The sequence below is a fragment of the Diabrotica virgifera genome, chromosome 7 (assembly GCF_917563875.1).
Source record: "Diabrotica virgifera virgifera chromosome 7, PGI_DIABVI_V3a".
NCBI lineage: Eukaryota > Metazoa > Arthropoda > Insecta > Coleoptera > Chrysomelidae > Diabrotica > Diabrotica virgifera.
This window is the reverse complement of record NC_065449.1, coordinates 2,574,677-2,601,763: the sequence shown is the minus strand read 5'-3', so window position 1 is coordinate 2,601,763 and position 27,087 is coordinate 2,574,677. Positions and strand designations below refer to the sequence as shown.

General features: G+C 33.9%; 1 protein-coding gene across 5 annotated transcripts in view; it reads left to right on the top strand.

Moving 5' to 3' along the window:
- Positions 1–27,087, top strand: part of LOC126888366 (uncharacterized) — a 135,652-nt gene that overhangs the window by 32,457 nt on the left and 76,108 nt on the right. The window contains exons 1-2 of one of the 5 annotated variants that reach the window (XM_050656555.1): positions 7,565–7,887; positions 8,061–8,296. The exons of 3 other annotated variants lie outside the window; for them this stretch is intronic. In XM_050656555.1, coding sequence (XP_050512512.1) covers positions 7,766–7,887; positions 8,061–8,296 — 358 coding nt within the window. In that variant the 5' untranslated portion in view covers positions 7,565–7,765. Of the gene's footprint in view, positions 1–7,564; positions 7,888–8,060; positions 8,297–22,691; positions 22,919–22,984; positions 23,188–27,087 lie in introns of those variants that run through there. One more of the 5 variants, XM_050656561.1, reaches the window with a different exon arrangement.

The window sequence follows — 27,087 nt, the reverse complement described above, 5'->3', positions numbered from 1 at the left end:
CCCCTAACGTAATATTTTGTAACCAGAATATTGGTTGGGTGGATTCAGTCAAATACCTGGGGGTAAATATTCAAAAAAACTTAAAGTGGAATTCATATGTAAACTCAATAGAACTAAAAGTAAATCGTGGCCTGAATGTGATGAGAGCTCTTTGTGGGACTTATTGGGGAAGTGATCCAAAAACCTTACAAATTGTACACAATGGTCTGATTCAGAGCCATCTGGACTTTGGCTGCCAGGTAATTTTCGATTGTCCAACTTCCTTAATTAAAAGATTGGAGAAACTAAAATACAAAAGTATCCGAATTATAACTGGATGCATGAAATCTACCCCAATTCATGCTCTCTTAAGTGAAAGTGGTCAGATCTCGCTTAAATCTAGATGGGAATGGCTTAGCTCTAAATTTATATTAAAAAATTTAATGTTAATTGGCAACCCAATTATTTCCGCTCTCGACCTGTTAGACTTGGCAATTCAAAGGAACCAAAATCATTGGAAAAACAGAAGTATTCCATTTCTAGTGCTTTTAAAAAACAAATTTAAAAGTATTTATCCCAACTTATATTTAAGTGACTTATACCCATGCCATAACTTTGAACTAGACCATCAATTATCAACAATTCCAATCATAAATATCCAATCTAATCGTTCAGATGAACTTGCCTCAGTTCAACTCCAAAAAATAATTCTAAATAAACCTAGTCACACCAAATTCTTCACGGACGGCTCGGTTGATGATGAAGGATCAGCAGGCTTTGGTGTCTTTAGCCGAGAGATCAACTATTCTTATACCAGTAAACTACCTAAGTATACCCAAATATGTACGGCTGAGATTGTCGCAATTAATCATGCCCTCCAAATTATTTTGAAAAATGGGATTAAACAAGCAATCATCTGCTCGGACTCTAAAAGTGCCTTACAGAAAATAGGCAGTACAACCTATTCTATGGAAACAGAACATTCATCGTTCATGACCAAGAGAGGCATCATTGAAGCGAAAGAAAATAACGTTAATATTAGTCTGGCATGGATTCCAGGACACTCGAATATTAAAGGGAACATGGTGGCTGATAAACTAGCTAATATAGGTAGAACCTTAAATGTAGCTGCTGGTATCACTCTTCACTATTCCAACTTTCTACCAGACATCAAGCATTCCATCTGGAATCGGTGGAAGCAAGAATGGCAGGGGAAAAATCGAAATAATTCATTTTACTCTAAAATTGTAGGTCAGATAGATAAACTCCCCTGGTACCACAATTTTGCATACCAAGACAGAAGACATATAACCACCATTATTAGAATGAGGACAGGTCATTGTGCTACTCCAGTTCACCTATTCAGGATAGGAGTAAAAGATGACCCATATTGTGACTGTGGCCGAGTTGGGTCCTTAAATCATCTGATTTTTGAGTGCCCTATAAATATGTCACCCAATTTTGACCTATATAAAGAATTAGCCAAGACAAATATCCCTACTCCCATTGAAATTTGCTTACTTATGTCCAACCTTAATCCACGTAGGATTAACCTGATCCTTAAATTCCTTAACTTAGCCAAACTTAATTTATAAATTAATCAATTCCCAAATTTGAATTAAAAAAATTAAGAAGATAAAGATATAAAAAGATATTGGACCTCCAAATGATAAAAGCCTTAACCCTTATGGTATAATATTGCCTTTCCTGTAGGGACTGTCTGGCCCTATACGAAGATGTTCCTGCTAATATATATTAAAAAAAAAAAAAAAAAAAAAAAATTGAGGCTTTAACATATATATTTGGAAATATTCGACTGCCCAGAGCAAGACAAGAGTATTTCCCTGGTGTAAGCTGGGCGAATTATCCCGAGGGATATAACCCAATAAAGGAAGAAGAAGAAGAATCGTGCACATGCTTGTCATTTTTGTCTGTAATAATTCTTGTATTTTTGTGTTTTTAAACTAAAATTGAAACAAAAAAAGTTGTTGGATCTTGAATTTATGGTGTACTTGTAATCCTGTTATAATTTTTCCGAGTGGAAATATCATTTTTTATAGTTTTATTTAACGGCAAATAAATTGAGGTTAGAATGCCACTGAAATGTGAAAAATGCCGTCGTTAATATTGCTGATGATGAAAAATCGGCCCGTTGCGATAGCTGTGGTGTTTATTTCCATTTGGAAGAAAAATGTTCTAGTTTGTGTGCCAGTGAACAGCGGGCTATTGTAGTTCAAAAACGTTCATTGATCTTCTTTTGTGATGATTGTAAATCTGCATTCAAGAAAGTTCCCCAATTAATTAATAAATTTGCTGCTCTTGAGAACAAAGTTTCTTCCTTGGTGGATAAGATTGCCAATTTGGAAAAGGAAGTTCATGTTTTAAAAAATTCAGGCGCTAGTTCCATAAACTCAGACACAGTATCCTATGAAGTTCAGGACCGTATTACTAGGGCAAACAACTTAATGGTGTATAATGTTAAAGAGTCTTCTAGTACCAATTTGCAAGAAAGGATTGATAGTGATAAAGCCAGTTTGGAACCTATCCTTCATGAACTAGGTATAAATTCCAATGTTGTGCTTAAAGTAATACGAGTTGGCAAAATAAATCATGGTAGATCCAGGCCTATTAAAGTTGTTACAAATAATTCTTATGTAATAAAAGATGCAATGAAATCTAAAAATAAACTTACCGATGGAGTTAAAATTAGTTACGATAACACTAAATTTCAGCAAGACCAGCTAAAAATGGTTCGGTCTGAACTTCAGGCAAGAAAAGATAATGGTGAACTTGATATTTCTATTAAATATATCCGTGGTATGCCAACAATTGTGAAAAAAGCTCCAAAAAACTGAAACGTTCTCCTTTATTACTTTATTACCAGAATGTTGGTGGGATCCGTACAAAGCTAGTTGAGCTACGTAACGCTATTGCACATTGTGTATATGATGTTATTATTTTGGTCGAGACATGGTTGACAGATAATTTTACTGATCATGAGCTTTGTTTCAACAATTATAGTGTTTTCAGAGCTGATAGAAACTTAAATACTAGTTCAAAGAATAGAGGTGGTGGAGTTTTAATTTTAGTTAATAGTAAGTTTAAATCTACGCATCTTACCACTCACTTTATTAATGTTGAACATCTGTTTGTTTCTTTGTCAAGCCATAACGAAACTGTTATTATTGGAGCTGTTTACATTCCACCATCATCAAATCAGGATATTTATGTGGATCATTGCTCTGCAGTAGAGTTTATTGTTGAAAACAACCCTAATAGTAGCTTATATCTTTTTGGAGACTATAATCTTCCACATGCAACTTGGAATTATTCTACTGAGGATGGTCTTTCTGTCTCTTGCCCTGCAGAATATCCTGCATTAACGGTTTGTGAAAGTTTTTCATATTTGAATTTAAGGCAGGCCAATGTAGTTGCAAATCAGCATGGAGTATTACTTGACTTATGTTTTTGTAATGATGATGCTCTGGAATCAATTACTGTTGACACAGCGGTGGACACTTTATTGTCAAACAATTACCACCATGTTGCACTTTCATGTGAATTAACTGTTAGTGATATTAATCCTTTGTCTTGCGATATTCTGTATTATGATTTTAAGAATGCTGATTATATAGCTTTAAATGATTATTTTGCTCCAATTAATTGGGAGTATTTCTTAGCTAATGATGATATTAACATTAGCATTGAAATTTTTTATCAGATTCTAAAATTAGCATTAGATTTGTTTGTACCTATTAGAAGATACAAACCATCTGTATATCCTCGTTGGTTCTCATCTGAACTTAAAAAGTTGATATCTTGTAAGAAGGCAGCTCATGCTAAGTTTAAAAGTACTAACTCAGCTGGTGATTATTTAAACTTTTCTAATCTTCGAGCTCAGTGTAAAACTTTGACAAGAACATGTTATGATAATTATATTTCTAGTACTGATCTGAAGGTTAGTGAAAATACAAAATACTTCTGGAATCACATTAACTCATTGAAACAAGATCACGGTATCCCCAATAAAATGCATTATAATGGTACAATTGCTGAAAGTGGTACAGACATTAGTAATTTATTTGCTACTCATTTCTCTAGTGTTTATAAAAGTGATAATATAGATGTGTCAAATGTGCAATACGATATTTTTAGGCAGCCTGACATTCCATTTATACAATTTTCTCTAAGCGAAGTTTATGAAGGAATTAGCTCTTTAAAAGGTAAACTGGTTAGTGGTCCGGATGGTATCCCTGCCTATTTTTTGATAAATTGTAAATGTAGTCTTTCCAAACCACTAAATTATTTATTTAATTCTTCGTTAAAATTACAACAATTTCCTGTTAAATGGCGGGATAGTTTTATTACCCCTGTATTCAAAAATGGTCTGAAAAATGATATTGCTAATTATCGTCCCATAGTATTACTTTCTGCAATACCTAAATTATTTGAACTGTTGTTATATAAACCCTTGTCATGGTATTGTAAAAATATTCTGATCGAACAACAGCACGGTTTTACGAGTGGTAAGTCTACCAACACAAACTTACTGCTTTATCAACATTGTATCACTTCTGCCTTTGAAAAGAGGTGCCAAGTTGATTCGATTTACACTGACTTTTCGAAGGCATTTGATACAGTGAACCACGATTTACTCTTACAAAAACTCATTAAAATCGGATTTCCAGACTATTTAGTGAATTGGTTGGAAAGTTACCTACAATGCAGGATTCAGTATGTGAAAATAAAAAATTTTACTTCGATTCCTATAAACGCAAGTTCTGGCGTCCCACAGGGATCACATTTGGGACCCTTACTATTTAATATTTTCATTAACGATGTAGCTTCATGTTTTAAATATTGTAAGTTTTTATTATTTGCTGATGACCTGAAATTATTTATGGAAATTTCTGAATTATCTGACTGTTTCAAGTTACAAGATGATTTAAATTGCTTTATTAATTGGGCTACCAATAATGCCATGTCTTTAAATCCACGCAAATGTTTTACAATAACTTTCTCAAGATCAACAAATCCTGTAAATTTTGTTTATAATATTAATTCTGTTCCTTTAGAGAAAATTAGGGAAATCAAGGATCTAGGAGTAATTTTTGACAGTTCTTTGACATTTATCTCACACTTAAGATCTATTACTAGTAGAGCTTTGAAAACTTTAGGATTTATAACTAGAAACTCTAGAGAATTTTCTGTTTCTACATTCAGGACTTTGTATTTATCTTTAGTACGCAGCATCCTATTGTATGTTTCACCAGTGTGGTCACCTCATTATCGATCACATATTTTATCTTTGGAAGCAGTCCAGAATAGGTTTTTGAAAACTTGTCGGTGGAGATTACATATGCCTCAATTTTCTTCTTATCAGAGAATAAATAATCATTTAAAGTTGTTGTCTATTGAAAAAACTTTAATTATTAATGATCTTTTATTTCTTCATAAAATCTTGGAGGGTAATATAACTTGCCCGGATTTGTTGGAGCTAATCAACTTTAAATTAAACACTGTAAATATTAGAGATAAACCATTATTCTCAATTAGTTTTCATTATACCAACTACGGATATAATAGTCCTATACCTAGATTTCATAGACTGGGTAATGAAATTAATAAAACTACAGATCTGCTGGGAGTTAGTCAAACCAGGTTTAAGAACCAACTGAGGAAGTATTTAATGTAATATGTTGTGATATATTTATTTGTTAGGAACCAACTGAGGGAGTATTTGTGTAATTTATGTAATTTTTGTATTTTATATATTTTAAGTATTTTATGTAGGTAATATGTTATTATGATATATTTACTTGTTAGTAGGTTAGTGTTAAAAATGTTTATATATCTTTATATTGTAAAAAGGAGATTTTCCGTTAAATAAATAAATAAATAACTTAATTTAAAAAATGACAAAAGGTAATTTTAAACAATGTAAAAATATTTTGCAAAATTATGTCGATTTTTTGCTTACTTATAAACAATTAGAATAACTTTTTAACTGTTACCCGTAAAAAATTATTTTTTCATATTTAGAAAGACATACACATTTAGAAAGAAAAGCAATTGTCTTAGGGACGAAGTTAGCCCCCCACTTTTTTAATTCACATGTTTTTGCAAAATAATTTTGCAATATTTAGAATTATTTTTTGTCATTTTTTTTAATTAAATTAATAGTGTAAATCTTCTTCTTTCATAAACTACCCAAAGTATTACTGTAACTTCATCATTAGCGGTATTAGTAGATAACCAGAGCAATCTAACCTTACATTTATAAAATTGTTTTATTATTGTTTTTGTATAAGTGTTTGAACTATTTTTATTTTTATTTAATTTAGCAAAATTAGCTAGTTATTAAAAATTTATAAAATTAAATTTGAACGTTTACGTCAAATTTTATGTTGTCAAAACGTAATTTCACTTCAAGACGACAGTGGCGCTAGTGGCAACGTGCTTCCAGATTTCTGTGGGAGTTGGATGTATTACAGTCAATAGTATTTGCTTATAGTGTTGCAAAAAAAAATTAAATTGGGATAAACCAATTAAATAACTTTTAAACTATTTGACCAATTGTTTTGAAATGTAGGGTATGATTTAAGCACCAGAAGTCTCAGCATTCCGTGTAATAAGAAGATTCTAAGTTTATTTTGACATAAGTTATGAATGTTTATAGAAAGTCAAAATTTATGATTTATTTTGCAATTTTCTAAGCAACCAATAAGGATAAACATATTCAGCGAACGCCATATTGAAGTTTTTTATACGATTTATGAGTTTCTTACTCTCAAATTTGTTTAAAATGCTTAACTTTTTGGTAATACTCGAAAAAAGCGAGAATAGGCTGCAGGAAACATATACGCTCGGAGCTTCGCTGGTGTCGCTCCTAGCGGATTACTAATGCAACTTTTACTGGTAATTTTTGAATTTATTACTTAATTGTTATCGCTTAATATTTACAACGCAAGAAAGTAATTAAATTGTAATCATTTTAACGTTTTATCAATGAAATAATAATTTCTTACTTCGGATACTTTCACAATTACCGTGTAGATGGCGCTTAGATTAATTTATAAGTAATTACATATTACGGAATATTAAAAAAACTTAAATTCCGTATTTAAAACGTAAGTATATTTAAGGTGAAAATATACACCACAGCTTTGTATTATATTATTTACACAGCTTTATATTATTTCCTATTAATGTTTTTAATTTCAATGTTTTAAATTAATCACTTTGACATTTATGTCAAATTTCCAGTAAAAGCTTACATACTTGTCACTACTGGTGCTCGTGAATTTTTAATTATCCCCTCTACCTAGGAGCTCATAGCGTATAGGTTATTACAATACAATATAGATGTCCATACTACTTAAAAATTTTTGGTTTCTGCCTGGAGGGTGTTGTGTCACCAACAGGATATTTTTTTCCTTATTTCTCTGAACTATATACAGTTATAGTAAGATTTTTCTGCAATAAAATTGCTGGTCTATTTTTCGATAATTTTCCCAGACTATTAAGACTTGAAATCGTCGGCCATTTTGTGAGGAACGAACACACCACTTGTCATTTGTTATGTCACTTCAAGTCACTTGTGATTTTTGGTTGCAAAATTTGCAAAGCATAACAACAAAATAAATTTTGAATCTTCGAGTTTTATTTTGATTTTTTCGTCTTAATATTTTGTCTTTATTAAGGTAATAATTAAGATAGTTATTTGGTCTCTATTAAGATAATCCTGAGTATTTTCTGTACTTGTGTATTGCATGGATTTTTTACTATGAATTTTGTTACGAAAAGTGTAAAAAGAACTGGTGGACACCTTTGTACAGTCAAAAATTGTAGAAACAGAAGTTCAAAATGCAGGATAAGTTTTTTTACTTTTCCGAAGGATCCAAAAAGGTAAGAAAAATAACAAATAGTATTTATGTGTTCAGATCTTAGTTAAAATATACATTTAAAACAAATTCAACTTTAAGAATAATTAGAGTGAATACTCAGTTTTAGTAAAACAAATTTTTGGTAATAATTTGGGAATATATATTTGATGCTTAACATTTTTATAACTGTTTTAGAGCTGAGAATTGGGCAATACTTTGTGGCCGTCAAGATTTGCTGGAAGAAAAAAAACCAGAAAATTTATTTAAGAGTCATCGGGTCTGTGCAGCACATTTTGAACCAATATGCTTTGTAAATGATCTTCGAAATAGGCTACAACCATGTGCAGCCCCAACAATACTTCCTGTATCGACAGTCAACAGTCCATTAGATCATGCAGCGTACTGTGCATTTGTACTGGAGAAAAGGTTTGGTAAGCAGATGATAAATTTTTTAACACATTGGCTTCTTCTTCTACGGCAGTTCAGCCCAAATTGAGCCTTGGCTTCCTTTATTTTTTGTCTCCACCCTTGTTTGTCTGTGGCTGCTCTTCTCCATACATGGACACCTAAAAGGTCTTGTGCGTCCCTGTTTACTGGGTCGTTCCATCGCCTTCTTGGCTTTCCAACCAGTCTCTTTCCCTGCATTCTAACATTCAGTGCTCCCTTTTGTTGCCTATCCTCTCCTATTCTTCTCACGTGGCCGGCCCATTGCAATTTTTGTATTCTAATGAAGTCTAACAGGGGCGTTTCCTTATAAAGTTGATAAAGCTCATTGTTGTATCGTTTTCTGAAATTTCTATTCTCCCTCATGGGTCCTAGTATTCTCCTCAGTACTTTCCTTTCGAATGTGTCAAGTTTGTTTTTGGATGCTCCTTTCAGAACTCATGCTTCACTGCCATAGTATGCTATTGGTCGAATTAAGGTTTTATAGATTCTCATCTTTTTATTTTGGTAGACACTTTTAGACCGAAATATATGGGAGAGGGCAAAATAAGCTCTGTTTGCCTGTGTTACTCTCTTACGTATTTGTCCATCTTCTGTCATCTTCATAAAGGTATTTTGTGGGACTATTTCTTTTTGTCTGAATCATTATTTTTGTTTTTTCTGTGTTAATTTCAGATCTAGCCTTTTTGTTTGCGTTTTTAAATCTGCATATGTTTCCTGTGCTCCTGTTGGTGTTCTATTCATAATATTAATACAATCAGCATAAGCGGCCAGTTGAACCATTCGAACACCTTGGCTGCATTAAGAAATATTTATAAACTTAAGTTGGGTGTGTTACGAGGCATAGATATGTCCCATATACCCCAGCTAACCATTAGTGTAGTATGAGGTCTTTTCTCCTTTAATGCAGCCAAGGTGTTAATGATATTTTTTATTTTATTTTTCTATAAGACACCTTATTTATCATTTCCATTTGATTTTCTCCAAAACATTGAAGATAATGAAGCAACACAGCCACAGGCTTCTTCGTCCAAAATTATTTATTTATTTATATATATTTACGAGCAAAGCTCATTGCAATAAAACATTACAGAAGATATGAAGCAATTGAATAGTAAGCATTTGCCATCTTCACTTGATATTGAGCAACTGTTTGTAGCCATTATCAATGGTAACGAAACCATTATTCTCGGCACTGCATATTTTCCCCCAAAAAGTGACTCTGAGAAATTTTCCATCTTCAATGACAATGTTGACAACACAGTCAACAATTTCAATCCATCCCAACTATGCCTTTTGGGTGACTTTAATCTGCCTAATGCATCGTGGTCCCATGACAATTTCAGTTCATCAGCCACATTTAATCACCTTGCTACTCCTAACGAAAGAACATCCATTGAGATTATCTCAAATCTATCCTGTCTGCATAATCTATACCAGATTAACGTTTGCCCAAATACCTCTAATTCTTTATTAGATTTGATACTGGTCCAAAATAAAGATATCGCCTTTGTTGAACCTACAGACATTTTAATCCCTCCTGACCAATATCACCCCCACTGGTGTTTGAACTACCCATAACTACCAGATATAATGAGGGACTTTTACCGGAGGGTTACTATCATGACTTTAAATCAGCAAACTTTTCTCTAATTAAAGGCTATCTCGATTGTGTCAACTGGGATACTTTAATGATTGGATGTTCAGTCGATGAAATGGTTAACATTTTATATGATATTCTGTACTCAGCTATTGACATCTATGTTCCTGTTAAAAAATTCTCTTCTAGAAAATTTCCTATTTGGTACTCTTCGGAACTAAAATCGTGTATTATTAGAAAGAAGACAGCACACAGGAGACTTACAGAGTCCAAGCTGCCAAAAACCAGTTACCTTTACAAACAGTTCTCAGAGCTCCGATATCAGTCCCAGATACTTGCCAAGCGTGACTATTTAAACTTTACATTGTCTACTGAAAACTCTCTTCCCGGCGGTCTCAATAAGTTTTGGTCTTTTATCAATAACAAAAGAAAATCAAATGGAATTCCTTCTGAGTTATCTCACAACGGTAAAACTAGTTCATCTGGTAAAGATATTGCGAATTTATTTGCTGATTTCTTTTCATCAGTTTACTCCTCTGTTGTTGTTGATTTCCCCGAAGACATCACTTCTTCACCCTTAAACCTATCATCATGTAAACTATCCATCTCGTGACATTTACTCTAAATTGTGTAACCTCAATCCTTCTAAAGGCCCGAGACCTGATGGCATCCCATCAAGCTTGCTCAAGTACTGTGCATTTAATTTAGCTCGGCCATTATTTCTCATCTTTAACAAGTCTTTAGCTAGTGGAAGCTTTCCAAATGTTTGGAAGACCAGTTTCCTATTGCCCTTACACAAAACAGGTGACAAAAGTCTTGTGTCCAACTATAGACCTATTAGTATCCTAAACTCTATTCCCAAACTATTCGAATCACTTGTCTGCGATTTCCTTACACCCTCCTTGAACGGTGTTCTATTGGAACAGCAGTTTGGTTTCAGGCGCCATAAGTCAACTGAACTCAATTTATTTATTTATTTATTTTATTTTACGGGCAAGCCCAATTCTACAAAAATACATAGTGTACAGAAAAAAAACAATAACATAATATAATATAAAAAAACAGACATACAGAAATATAAATATAATATTAGAAGTAAATATGTACTATCAAATAATATCATAAAACCAAGTTAACAAATTACATACGCTTCACTCAAATATTGATCCCATGTAAGTTTCTTTTAAAACGACTGATGGAGTTGTCGAACAGTTGTAAATTGTAAAGGGAGTTTGCTAAATTCAAGACTCTGGGTACGAACGAAAAAAGTGAATAATTAAACCTGTGGAATGGTACATAAAATGTTCGCACTTGTCTAGTGGTGCGAGGTGGTACAAACAGTGCGATCTTATTAAGTAGTTGAGAACAACTGCATATACCATTTAAGATCTTGAATAATAGCAAAAGGTCCCTTTGTTTTCTCCTGCTTGCAAGAGAAGGGACCTGCAGTTGATGCTGCCATACAGCGTAATCTTGATAGGTATGAAGCTTAAAAGCAATGTAACGGAAGAAACTATTTTGGACTTGTTCAGTTTCCTAATGTAGACCAAGTAGTGTGGGGACCACACTGAAGAACAATACTCGAGGTGAGACCTGACCAAAGAGAAGTAAAGAACTCTAATACTGGATATGTTTGTAAAATCACGAGTTCTTTTTACAAAACCCAGCATTTTCATAGATGTTTGAATGACATTGATGATGTGAGTATTGAAACAAAGAGAGTTTTCCAGTGTAATCCCCAAGTCCTTGATTTTATTAACAGTGTTGAGCAATTGGCCATCAATGTAATAGTTTGATAATATTGGGTGGTGAGTACGGTTAAAGTTAATTACATGACATTTGATTGAATTAAGGTTCATACCGTTAAGTGAACACCATGCAGAGAGGTTATTCAGTTCTGATTGCAATATGGCAGCATCATAATGATTTTTTATAACTTTAAAGCACTTCAAGTCATCAGCAAATAGCAAGGCGTTACAATCGTGAAAACAGTTGGTAATATCATTAATAAATATATTAAAGAGTAATGGACCCAAATGGGACCCCTGTGGTACACCTGACTGAACTGGAAAGGTTTGTGAGTAAAAGTGGTTTACTCGAACTTGTTGAAATCTTTCGGTTAAATAACTCTGTAACCACTGCAACAAAGGTCCACTTATGCCATAGGAGCTAAGCTTTTGAATCAGGAGTTCATGATTTACTCTGTCAAAGGCCTTGGAAAAGTCAGTATAAATTGAATCAACTTGAAGTCCCTCCTCCAAGGCTTCAGACAGAAAATCAACATAGGTCAACAAACTCAGTTCAGCAGACTTACCTGTAGTAAAACCAAATTGCTGAGAGTTTAGGATCCCGGAGCTATCGAAGGTGAGGAAATCAGTTATAATACTCTCAAAAACCTTTGGTATAACACTAAGAATAGATATAGGGCGGTAATTACTAATATTAGATTTATTACCAGATTTATATATTGGTGTGACATATGAAAGTTTCCAAAAGTCTGGAAACTGACCTACATCCAAAGATTTATTAAATATATGAAACAAAGGTCGCGATAGTACAAAACTGAATTCCTTAAGAAAATTAGGTGGTATACCATCAGGCCCAGGACCCTTGTTGACACTTAATGATGAAAGCTTTTCATAAATTTTGGAAATCTGGATACGATATGATGAGATATTGAGTTGAGACTGAATATGGTCAACATTGCAATTTAAAGTAATATCACTATAAACTGATGAAAAGTGATCTGCAAATAAGTTGGCAATATCATTGCCACATGAAGCTACAGAGTCATTCAGGGACATTGAGTCAGGTATACAATTGTTTTCACGCTTGCTACCTACAAATTTCCAAAAATGCCTTGCGTTATTTTGTATAGAAAATTCGGTGAAACGTATGTAATTGTCATAACAGCATTTAGATAGATTTTTACAATTTGTTCTCAGATGACAAAAATCAGCATAGCTTTCAGGAGTCTTTAAGGTTTTATAAATTTTATGAGCTTTTATTTTTTCCTTTAACAATTGCTTAAGCTCAGAAGAATACCAACAAGGAAATTTCTTAGTACTAAAATATTTAATTGGAGTGAAATGTTCAATGAGAGAGTAAATAATGTCATAAAACATAGCGATCATGTCGGAAAGATCTCTACCACGAAACAGGTTATCCCATTCTATATATTCTAGACATTGGTGAATTGCTGGAAAGTTTGCATTACGGAAATCATAATAATATTCGTTACCAGAAATTGACCTATCAAAAACATTAAGCTGCAATGATGTTAACAGAGGAGGATGATGAGAGTCAGGTGAAACCAGAGCATCGTCAGCTTCAGAAATGACAAGCTCTTCTGGGGCCAGGATAAGATCCAGAATAACACCCCTGCTATTAAATATAAAATTACATTGAAAAAGATTATGATAAGCACACATATTTGAAACAACCTCAATGCCATCAACTACATTTAGAGGTGATGAAGTTTGTGAGGTTGCAGAAGAGCAATAATCTTCAACTCTCCACCTAGCTGAGGGGAGATTATAGTCACCAAATAAGTGAAATTTCAGGGATGAAAACTGTTCACTTAGAAGCATCAGTTGGTCAGCATGAACTTGATAGGTGTAGGCTAATTTGCTGACATATACTAACTTCTTACTGAACGCCTTGGACGAAGGACTACAGGTGGACGCCCTGTACACCGACTTCTCTAAGGCTTTCGACAGAGTTAATCACAATATAGAAAAATTGCAGCGATTAGGGATACATGGTTCATTTCTGCTGTGGCTTAGGGAATATCTTCTGGACAGAAAACAAATCGTCAAGCTCTACAGCTATTTTTCCTACGAAATAGTTGTCCCTTCAGGCGTACCGCAGGGATCTCATCTTGGACCTTTGTTGTTTAATGTTTTTATTAACGATATAAAAGACTGTTTCCAATATGCGAAATTTCTTTTATTTGCTGACGATGTTAAGTTTTACTGCCACATTAGGAATCCACTCGACTGTTTAAGGCTTCAGTCCGATTTGAATCGGTTGAATGAATGGTGCAGCAACAATGACATGGTTCTCAACTCCTGCAAATGTTTTCACATTTCATTCACGAGTAGAGTAGAGTATTTATTGGTAATAATGTACAAATGTACTTTTACAGGTCAGCAATAATTAAAATTGTCTAAAATTACATTAAAAGTTGACAGTACTTCAGTAAAAAAAAACCTATTACTAAAATTTAAAAACTAAACACTAATTAAATTACAGGACAAAACAAAATTTAGATCTGAAGTACTCCTCAAATGAGTAGAAAGCACCCATCAGAAGATAATTTTTAATTTGTCTCTTAAATTGGTTAAAATCAAGACTTTTAATAGATATTGGTATACAGTTATAAAATTTCAATGCTAGGTATCTGGTTCCATTTCTGGTCCTCTCAAGTCGACTGAAGTCTGGTAATACAAGGGCATCATGATTTCTAGTCTGATAAGTATGCTGTTGTGTTTTATACAGATCTACATTTTGATGAACATACAACAGGCACTGCATAATGTACACAGAAGGTAGTGTGAGAATCCTCAGGTTTCTGAAAGACTGCCTACAATCGTCCCGATAACCCTGACCTGTGATTATGCGAATACACTTTCTCTGCTGACCAAACACCTTATCTATATGGCGGTGTAATGGTAGATCGCCTCCACGTGGTGCACCCTGGGTAACGCTAAATGGTCTATCAATTTTTGGACGCCAAACTAGCCGCTAAGCTCTCCTGGCAACCAGTACGATAAAGAAAAGCAAGGAAAGGAATCTCCATATAGGAATATGGAAAACTACAAAGGTGTTTATCAACACCATTTGACGAGACGTATCGGACCAACCCTCCGTATATGTCAAATAAACATAGAGGGAATTAGTAGATCAAAATCTGAATTTCTTTCAAAAATACTAATCGAAAATAACGTTGACGTCATAGCTATTCAAGAAACTTACGCACCATCAGAAACCGAGCTTCTTAAGAGGGGTAAAATTCCGGGATATAGCATGATTGGAGCCACTTACAGCAATGTTTACGGAACTGCAACTTACGTGAATAACAGTATACAAAATTCCAAGGTGAAGGACTGCAGCTGCGAAGATAGTGTATCCATAATCTCTACAAAAGTGAATGACATAACCATAAAGAACATCTACAAACCACCATTAACTAAATGGCCAACAAATGTAATCAAAACTGAGGACAACCAACCTACAGTTTACATAGGGGACTTTAACAGTCACCACAACAAATGGGGGTATGAAAACAATGATGAAAATGGGGAAAAACTCCTGGAGTGGGCCGAAGAAAACAATATCCACCTTATCCATAGTCTAAAAGATAAACCTACTTTCTTTTCTAGAAGATGGCGCAAAGGCTACACCCCTGATCTATGCTGGGTTTCGAGTAACTCACAGTTACAACCACTCCCAAGCTCCCGAACTGTACTGCCTAGTTTCCCTCGCAGCCAACATCGACCTGTCATAATCGAAATAGGCATAAAAATTTCTATCGTTGAATCCACGCCGAGACCCCGTTGGAATTTTAACAAAGCAAATTGGCCTGAATACAAAGAGCTGGACACCTGCATTCGCTTCATTGACCCAAAGGCCAACAATTACCACCGTTTTTTAGGAATGGTTATCTCTATCGCCAAAAAACATATGCCCCGAGGTTTTCGAAAGGAGTACATCCCAGGCTGGACGGAAGAAAGCCAAAAACTATATGAAGAATTTTTGAAATCAGAAGATCCCGAAATCGGTGACAACTTACTCAAGTCACTGGATTCAACTAGACTTAATAAATGGAAATCTACCGTAGAACATATTGATTTCTCCCGTTCCAGTCGGAAGGCATGGGGACTGATCCGCAAACTGGGCGAAGCAAGCAGAGCACAACACTTAAACAAATCAACAATTGAGCCAAATAAGATAGCCAATAGAATAATTGAGAACTCTCGAGCTCCATCTGAGAAAACTCATACATCGATGGTAAAAAAAGCTCTTAAACAACTTAAATCAAATACCCCCACATCAGAATACTCACGTGCCTTCTCATTGGATGAAATAAACGAAGCACTTAACCAAACCAAAACGGGAAAAGCAGCTGGTTTCGATGGAATATATCCTGAGTTTATAGTCCACACTGGTACAAAAACAAGACAATGGCTCAAAGAATTCTTTAGCGACATTGTGACTACAGCTATGCTTCCCCCAGAATTTAAAAGAACAAAAATTATCGCAATCCAGAAGCCTGGCAAAGACAACAAGCTGCCTGAAAGTTACCGGCCTATCGCCTTACTCAGTTGCTGTTATAAATTACTAGAACGACTCTTATATAATAGAATATGTAACACCATTGAGGACGCTGTACCAATTGAGCAAGCTGGATTTAGAAAAGGACGAAGCTGTTGTGACCAAGTGCTGTCCTTAACTACATTCATCGAAGCTGGCTTTGAAAGACGTGAAAAATCTGCCATAACATTTATAGACCTTACGGCTGCCTATGACACTGTGTGGAGAGAGGGCCTTATTTATAAGTTGATGAAAATCATACCCTGTCTCAAAACTTGTCAGCTGATAAACAATCTACTAACTAACAGACTGTTTCAGGTATATATAAATGATGCACGAAGTAGCGTTAGAAAACTTAACAACGGCTTACCTCAAGGCTCAGTGCTAGCTCCTTTATTATTTAACCTTTATACGGCGGATATACCTGAAACAAAATCGAGAAAATTCGCTTATGCAGACGACCTGGCCATTGGCTTCCAAGATAATAGTAAGGAAGCTGGAGAACGAGCTCTAAACGAGGACCTAACTACACTTAGTAACTACTTTAAGAACTGGCGCTTACGTCCTAACACAAGCAAAATTGAAACCTGTCTCTTTCACCTGTCGAACCAACTTGCGGGCGATACCCTCAATGTAACTCTAAATGATGCAGCTATCAAACATAACAACAACCCCAAATATCTAGGCATCACACTTGATAGAACACTCACCTTCAAAAGCCATCTTACAAACGCAGCCGGTAAACTGAGAACAAGAAATAATATAATAACAAAACTTGCTGGAACAACTTGGGGTGCTTCTGCAGATACTCTTCGGACCTCTGCTCTAGCTTTGGTTTTTTCAGTGGCAGAATATTGTGCACCAGTATGGTTAAATAGTGCACATACAAACAAAATCGATGTCCAACTTAATCAAACCATGAGATTAATCACTGGAACAATAAAATCAACCCCAGTGAGATGGCTGCCTACTTTGAGCAATATTGCCCCACCAGATCTACGCCGTACAGCAGCATTAGTGAGAGAGTATCAGAAAATTGTAGCCAACATACAATTACCAATCCATCAAGACATACCAGACATCTCAAAAGAGCACCAGCGACTGAGGTCTAGAAATCCTCCAATCAGAACTGCCCGAACAATTGGTGATTCCTATGATATACAAAGGCAATGGTCCACAAGATGGATGCCAACAATAGCAGCAGACTATATTCAGATATCCACCCCAACCCAGGGTTTCATCGGATCGGGTCTGCCCCGGCCCACCTGGACGAGGCTTAATCGCATACGTACCGGACATGGTAAATGTGCTGATTCTCTGTTCAAATGGGGTCGTGCAGAAAGTCCACAGTGTGATTGTGGATAGCTTAGACAGACCATAAGTCATTGTGTTTCAGATTGCCTAAATCGGGCCTACCGTGGAAACCTCCAGGACTTTGTGGAATGCTCCCCAGATGCAATTGAATGGCTATGTAAATTGGACATTAATATTTAGATTCATTCATTATGTTTTGGTGTTTGAATAATGTATGTGTATATATGTGTGTATATATGTATATATGTATAACAAAGGAGCACTCGTAAGTGTAGGGTTTTATCGGTCAAGTGGGTGAAAAAAGAGACAAAGAATTCAGCTACTTCATCTATTTATTGAAGACGTTTCGTCTACTGCTCAGTAGACATCATCAGTTCATCTACAAAAAGAGTGGTATAAGAGACAACATCCAAAAGAGAGGTAAACAAGCACTAGCGTTACCTTAAAAAGACATGTAGCAAACGATAAGATGTACATAGTAAAAAAACCTTATCCATGAACCAACGTAATGTAAAAGTATATAACATTTAAGTGTATAGTTAATATTTAAAAAACTTTAATACAGCCAAAGACAAGACCATGTGGTAACAGTCATATATAAAAAACAAGTGGAAAAAAGCCGGCTTTTTTATATATGACTGTTACCACATGGTCTTGTCTTTGGCTGTACTAAAGTTTTTTAAATATTAACTATACACTTAAATGTTATATACTTTTACATTACGTTGGTTCATGGATAAGGTTTTTTTACTATGTACATCTTATCGTTTGCTACATGTCTTTTTAAGGTAACGCTAGTGCTTGTTTACCTCTCTTTTGGATGTTGTCTCTTATACCACTCTTTTTGTAGATGAACTGATGATGTCTACTGAGCAGTAGACGAAACGTCTTCAATAAATAGATGAAGTAGCTGAATTCTTTGTCTCTTTTTTCACCCACTTGACCGATAAAACCCTACACTTACGAGTGCTCCTTTGTTATATTGGAATTGACGGTCGTACTCCTTTATGATGTATATATGTATATATATTATATTTGTGTATTTATCGTACTGAGAAAGTCCATACGCTAAATAAATAAAAATCTATATGGCAAGAGTGTCCCCAGGAAAGGATTGCGTAAGTTAGTCGTGAGTGAAAGTTGCTGTGATATGATGTAAGAAGGGTTTGAAGGGAGGTAACCTTAGATAGGTTTCTAAATAAAAAGAGTTGGCTTGAGAGCTTTTGGGAAAGTTTCAGTATGTGCCGTTCCCAAGTGAGTCCCTGATCAAGATAAACACCAAGAAATTTAGCTTCCTGTGAACAATCTGTTAAAATGGGATGTGTAATGGTGTTATGTCTTAGGGTAAAGTTCACTGTTTGTGATTTTGAGTTATTGAGAGAGAGACGATTTGCCAAAAACCATTGGAACAAATTGCTCTCTGTGGTCTCAAGATCAATATCACGCGTTCGAAAAGTCCTATCTCTTTCACATACAAAATAGGTGATATAAATATCACAACAGTCACATCCATAAAAGATCTTGGAGTTACACTTGACTCTGGACTATCTTTCAATATTCATATAAGCAATATCATCTCAAAATCGCTTCAACTGTTAGGTTTTATTAAAAGATGCTCCCAAGACTTTAAGCAGTTGAGATCGTTTAAACTGTTGTACTGTGCAATGGTGAGGCCAATCGTGGAATATGCATCTTGCGTCTGGTCACCCGCCTATGAGACATACAACTGTAAGATTGAAAGGATCCAGCACCTATTCCTTAGGTTCGTCGCATTCAAAACAAACCGTAGAGACTGGAATTATATGGATCTTGAACTAGAACTTAACATTGACACCTTATCAAGCAGACGGAAAAAGAAGGACATGTACATGTTGTATAATATTATAAATTCAATTCACGACTGCCCTGAGCTCCTGGAGGAAGTAGGTTTACATATTCCCTCCAGAATCACACGTTCAAGATCTACGTTTCATACTCCCATCAGCAGAACTAACTTCACTGCAAATTCTTTCATCTCGAGGGTTTCTAGACAGGCAAATGCTTGCTCCAATTGTGTGGATTTCTTTGCGGATAGTTCGCGATTTTTAAAAACGCTAAAGGATTGCACCCTCTAGTTTTATGTTCTTGAATATTTTAAACTTGTGATTATATATCTTTACCTGTTATTTTTACTTTTTGACTTGCTTTATTGTCGTAGTGTTTATTGTATCTTATAGTATTTTACGTATATTTGTAATATTTGTAATATTATCATTCAAGAGGATATTGTTATAAGAGAAGGTAGTGTATTTTTATCTACTTACATATTAAGAATTTATGAACAATATTTGAGGCTATCAATGCAAAAGTGGTGTAACCCACAATTTTACCAAAACGCATTACATTAAAGTTATCCCTTATCTAATTATTTTCAGATGCAGAGTGTAGTGAGCAACCAATGCCTGAGCTATTCTGTATCTGAAAGTACTTAAATAAGGGATAACTTTAAGAGGATCGGTACGTATTTTCGGCTGCAATGCTATTCAAATGGGGATTCATTTTTTTCAAATCCTGAGAAAACTAATAAGTATTTTTAAAAAATTTAAACGCAGAATGAAAGATTACGTTATTAGCGAGGGCCGAAAGTCCCTGAGAACTTCTATAATGTTTATTTTAATAAGTTACAGGGGTGAAAAAACTAAGAGAAAATTTAGTGTGATTTTTAATTTCAAATATCTCATTCAAAATAAACTTTTTATTTATTCTAAGGGACTTTCGGCCCTCGGTAATAATTTAGTCTTTCATTCTGCGTTTAAATTTTTCAAAAATATTTATTGGTTTTTTCAGGATTTGAAAAAATGAACACAATGCCGTGGTAATATTTTCCAAATCTGTCTTTGTCTTACAACGCACTCAACCGAATATAATATTGTCAGCATATATTGTCAGTCAGACACTGACAATCAGTGACAATTTTAAATATTTGACATTGCATCGGGAATAAATTGATTAAATATTATTGATATATAGTGTATTTGATAAATAATTGATTTAAGACGTGAACTTAATAAAAAGTTATTTATTGTGTATTATTTGTGGAAGATCCAAGCAGAGAATACATCAGATTGATATATCCTGTGATCCAAGTATTTTGTTGTTAGAGATGTTCAAAATTGTAAGCGTTCCAAAATAACAACATATTATTAAAAAATCACTTTAACACTTTTCCTCTTTTCTCGATTGATTATTAGTTTTTGTTGTACAAATAAATTATTACAATCACTGAAAACATAGTTAGTGAAAAAATTGTCACATTTATTAACTGAATTAATAATTTGCAATTATAAAAATAACAGATATCCAAGAACATTCAAAAGCCATCTCTTTAAATTAATGATGACATTTTCAAGTAGAATGACATTCTAGTAATGTTTACATATCCACACCAGTGTGAATTTTACTACACGTAATTTGCCGTGTAAAGACAGAAAAAGTAGGGATACACGTAAAATATTTGCGAATTATGTACCCATAGCCTTAATGTAATAAAAAAGTTTTGATAAAATTGTTGATTACACCACTTTTGCACTGATAGCCTCAATTGTTTATCAAATATTTGTGTTTTGGTGGTCATTTTTATAGAGTCAATGTGGATCGATAACATGCATTGTTTCGGTTACAATCAAACAAGCTTGTATTTTTCTAAAGCCTTTTTTGTTATTTTACAAATATGTTAAAAGTAAAAAAGTTCCACTCACAGACTTTTAACCCTATTATTGCTGACGAAATATGCCTAACGTGACGTGGGTGCTAACTCGATTTTTCGCTGTATTGACATTGTAGTGTTTTGGTTGAGATGGCCCTGAAATGTCTTCATACATAATATGAATTTAAACAGACGTTATAAGAACACTTTTATCTATGTACTCAATAGAAACATAACTCGTTTCAGTCAAAGGCAAACAAATACTATAGTTTGTTTTTAACCAAGAGGAGTAATTCAAATTTTCCGCGTCGTAAAGCTTGTTTGTAATTGGTCCTCAGGCAAGTTTACTTCACTGTTATCAAATTTTGACACTAACGACATTTATAAAATTTTGATGCTTTTGGCATTTCATAGGTTAATTTTAGTTATATCAGCGATTTTTTGTATTTTCTGCGTTATTCCTTTAATTTTTAGATTTATAGTTAGTTGTGTTTAGAACTCTTTACCGACATATTAGAATAATATAATATGAATTAGGTACCGTCAATGGCTGATATGATCAACCAAAAAAGATGTATTTGGTGATATTTCTAGTGACTTTCTTGTGTGTGAATCTATTTTTTTAGGTTACTTCTCTTGGTTTGAAAAACAAAACTTATCCTCTACTCTATTGAAATGTTATGCATGTCTGCATATCGTCATCCTAATCTGTAAATTGTGTAAATCTGTAATATGACGGGTAATATTACCCGTTGCAAGACAATGATAAATATAAAATTCTTAATTGTATGTCAAAGAAATTCGCAATAACAACCTCTTAAAACCTACCAAATTTCATTTGCATATTTAGTTTAGTTTATCGCACTTATTTAGAAACACCCTGTATTGATGGAAGAGCATGGCTAGTTGTTAAAATCCGTAACTTTTTTTATTATCCAACACAAGCGAATGAATCAAAAACAGAATGTTAAGAAAACCTGAGGCTATAGTTGGTTTTAATTTCAGTATTTTATAAATGCTAGAATATTCCACAGGGTGTGGTGAACTTTGAGAAAAAAATATGGTTTGATTGGTACACTCCATACACAATGTCTAGCAACAATATCATTACAGCGATATTGTTAAAGAATAAGACTATAACATATTAAAACAATCACTTAAATCGGACAACAGGCTTAGGAAATTCGAGATATGAAATATAACCCATTTTGTGAAGTGGCCGTTTTTTGTGCCGCTCAGTTTAGGTACGAGAAAATCAACTATGAAAATGAGCATAATTTTCTCATATCCCTAACTTATGCCTCGCAGTTGAATAGCGAACATTAAGAATTTTGATTTTTCGGGAGAAAAAGAGAAATCGGTAGGTTTGACGGGGAATCTGTCGATTTACCGACAAATCGGTAGCTGTGGCATCACTGCAAGAAGCGAAAACAATAGCTTTTTTACAATCCAAATTTGTTTGCGCGGATGCGAATCCGCCATGTTTCAATTAGTATTTTTGTCAACCTTTCGTGTTGTGAAGTGTTATTTTATTATTGTATAAAAAGGATAACACTGTTGTTATAGTTATAATAAACAAAATAAACTCTTTATGATGGCTAAACGTAAAGGATTCTCTTGTGTGGTTCGTGCATGCCGCAGTAGAACCGGCGAAGAAAAAATAAGTATGTTTTCAATCCCGAAAGATCGTACCAGGTAAACAAAACAAATCAAATTTGGAAATTCAAACGCGTTACAAAACTTGTCTGAACTTTTTTCTAGAGCTGACTTATGGCTAAAAGCTGCCAACAGGCAGGATTTACTTTCAAAGCATATGGATAAATTGCACAGATATTTTAAAATATGCGAGAAGCATTTTCAACCACATTTCATATCCAAGGGAAACGACAGAAAAACTTTATTTATTCAGGCACATCCTACAATATTCCCCTACGACCAACATTTACAATCCACAAGTCTTGAAGGTAGGTACAGTTTATTTATTCACAATATTAGTGCCTTCAGATTTGTTGTTTATTTTTATTTTCCATTCATCCTCTTTTCTATTTTGACAGTTCTAATATTGCGCCGACTCCGGAATCTTGAATGCGCAATAGATTAGAATAATTCGCGCTGTTGCGAGATTTAAAATATTCCATCAGTTTTATAGAATATTCGAATATTATAAGGTTTTGTTCTAACACAACGAAAAAGCGTCATGAAACGATCACGAAACTGCGCAGTAAACAAAATATCCCATGGAACATATTATTTTGCTATCGGTGCGCAGTTTCGTGATCGTTTCATAACGGTTTTCGTTGTGTTGGAACAAACCTATAATAAAAAAAAAAAGAATGTGTGTACTTTGTACGCACGTAAGAAGTTATACTTCTATTATATGATTTCAACGAAATTAATATACTTTAAACAGGTTTTCTACTACTTTCCAAAAATTTTTATTAAAACAATACCAAAAATTAATAAAATAAAAGAATAAAACACACACAAACACATTGAAAAATGCCACAAATGATTTCTGAACAATAATTGTTGCCAAAAATTTTAATTAAATACGTATTTTCTGAAAACAATTATATAATAATATACTTACAATCATAAAATCTATAAAAAAATAATAACTTGCATTGGGGCTTGAACCCACTTCCCGTCTATCCCGCCGTACGAAAGTCGAAGCGATTTCCCACTGCGCCAGCTTCGCGTATACGTCATGTGGGAATATACACAAACTGAACGTTTACACCATAAACTTTTTGACATTTTGTTTATTTATATGAATTTAATCAAATTATTAGTTTGATTTTTGTCGAATTAAAATACAACAACATATAGAGTAAGAAAACGATATATTAGATGAAGATTTGTAGAAAGTTTGTTCGTAATCAGATTATGTAAATAGCATAGCATTGCCTACTAATAGGTAAGTACATTATTTTTTTACATTTTCCAAATAGGTATGAAGATAATTTTTTATTGGAATACAACTGAAACATTTAGAATTGCGTACCTGTGGCTTTTCAAAACTATTTAAAAAGTCACTACAATTATAAATTTGATTTTATTTCTGTCCTCACAACAATAAAAACTAGTATATACAACATTTTTGTTTACCGATAACCTCCATATTCAACAATTATTGACAGATCGTTTCAACACCCAATCAGAGCCCGTATAACGACTAATACCATACTGTCGGTGTGCGCATGCGCCCAGAAAAATAAAAATTCACTCCCAATCGCTGCTAAAGAAGTATAACTTCAAAAACCCACGCATTTCTACACCCTTCCTCGAAGCACTTACGAGTGGAAAGTTATGTTGCAAAATTTTTCATCAAGTTGTCACGAAAAAGGAAAAAATGTTACGGTTTTTCTAACAGCGCAACTGCTCCCAGGTTAAACGTCACACTAAATTTTCTCTTTTATTTTCACCCCTGTAACTTTTTTTATGGCCTGGACTTTATGTCAATCAGCCAGTCACAACATGACTACTATATCAAGAAGATTAAATATTTAAAGATCATAAGTCCATAAAATATCAATAACGAAGAAAAATTAGTTCAATAGCTGTTGAGAGGTAATTTATGTACTGAAATAAAGAGATGGTACTAAGCTAAGGTGAGCTAATTATAGCCTCCTTTCAATATCATAGGTGTGTTAAAAAACGATCTACAAATATCTAATAACAATAACAATAAGATAAGAATAATAATAAACAAGACGGTGAGGTCCTCAAAGTCCCCTGTAACTTATGTATTAAAATAAACATTATAGAAGTTTTCAGGGACTTTCGGCCTCAGTAATAATGTAATATTTCATTCTGCGTTTAAATCTTTCAAAAATGTTTACTAGTTTTATGTAGTTGATTTAAAGGGAGCTAAAATATGTAACGCACGCGGGCGCCAGTCAGCCTTGCGGGGGCCCTGCCGAGGTAGACAAGTCCAAATACACAGAAATTATAATAATAGTTATTTATGATATAAATGTTAAAAGTACAATTTTAAGGCACGTATGTGAAAGTTTCGTGTGAAAGATTCGCTTCGCCCATTCTGCAATTCACATGAGTGCCTTAAAAATATACTTTTTAACACGTACCTATATCATACAATATCTTTTCTACAAACGTCTTATGTATCAACAATTATAATTTATTCATTCTCAATTACAGGACAATACCTACAAAAACTTTTACTTGAACTTGACTGACATTCCATTTTTATATTTTTCTTGACATTACATCAAAACTGCCGATACTGTCAATACGTAAATCAGAATAACATCTACTTTTATTTTTGTATATTCTAACAAATTTTAATAGTTTTTTTCTACAAACGTGTTAAAAATGAAATTTTAAAAAACCTTTTAAACCACCTTTTTTGAAATTGCGCAAGTTGTATTATTAATATCTATTAATGTTAATAAATGAAATATAAATATTTTGACGTTTCACAATTTGACAATTCACTTTTAACTGCAGTGCCTTAAAATTTTTAAAGCAGCGGTGCTTTAAAGTAGCATTTTTAACGCTCCTATGGAGTGCTATAAATTGCATTTTTAACACGTTTGTAGAAGAATATATTTAAAAACACTAATATATTCTTTCCACACCTTTTCTGGACTGGTACATACATAAATTAAAACATTTAGTAACGAACTCCATACTGCCTGTGTGCGCATGCGCGCAGATTAATAAAATTTCACCCTCAATGAAATCGCGCCTAAAGAAGTATAACTTCAATTATAGGTTTGTAACACAACGAAAAACCGTCATGTAACGATCACGTTACTATAAAATAGTACGTTTCATAGGTTATTTTGTTTAGTGCGCAGGAGCGTGATCGTTAGGGACATGACCGTTTTTTCGTTGTGTTGGAACAAACCTAATGGATTTGCTTCCATTCTGTAAATCTAAGAAAGACAATACCATGGATGTCAGTGACATACAATCGATAGAATTTAGTTACTTTCTTGCCGATTTTCATACTTGAGAAACCGGAAAAATCTCAACATTTTATAGTCCTTGGAATTTTGTCTATAAACAGAGCAATATTTCACAGTATATAGGCCTCTTCAACGATTCTCATTTGTGTCGAGCTTCTGTCATATGTAGTATATTAATATTGTACACGGATTATATGACATATGACAGAAGCTCGAAACAAAATGAAAATCGTTGAAAAGCCCTATTCGACATAATTCGTGTTCGTCATTCAAAACAACAAACAATAAATAACTGAATCTAAATTTATAAGGTTACAAAATGTCGAAACCCAAAAGACTCCATTTTCAAACAAATAAATGTTTAAAAATAATAAAATCTTTGGATTTCTTAGTTCGGAAACAGATTCTCTCTTATACCTATTCCCATCCTTCTAAAAATTGCAAGGAAAAGGGTGATAAATGTATAGACATGGGGAGTCTACATAGTTGCACTCCACAACATATCAATTCACCGAGGTAAAGATCAACAAATCTGCTTCCTAGTACTCGATACGTGAGTAAAACCGTGGGTAGATAAAAGGCATTATATTTAATTTCGATTCAGAGATCATTACCATCTTTCTATGGACCATTTCGAACTCTTTTGTTCTCATCAGGAAAGCAACTGTAATGATGCGCTGAATCGAAAAATAAATACCTTTGCCATTCATGCAAATTACAAAATATAATTAACATTAAGACGCTATAGCGACCTCTACTAACAAAATGTCGAAACCCAAAAGTCCGAACTAAGAAATCCAAAGATTTTATTATTTTTAAACATTTATTTGTTTGAAAATGGAGTCTTTTGGGTTTCAACATTTTGTTAGTAGAGGTCGCTATAGCGTCTTAAGGTGATACAGTAGCGATCAACAGGTAGCAAAAACGCGT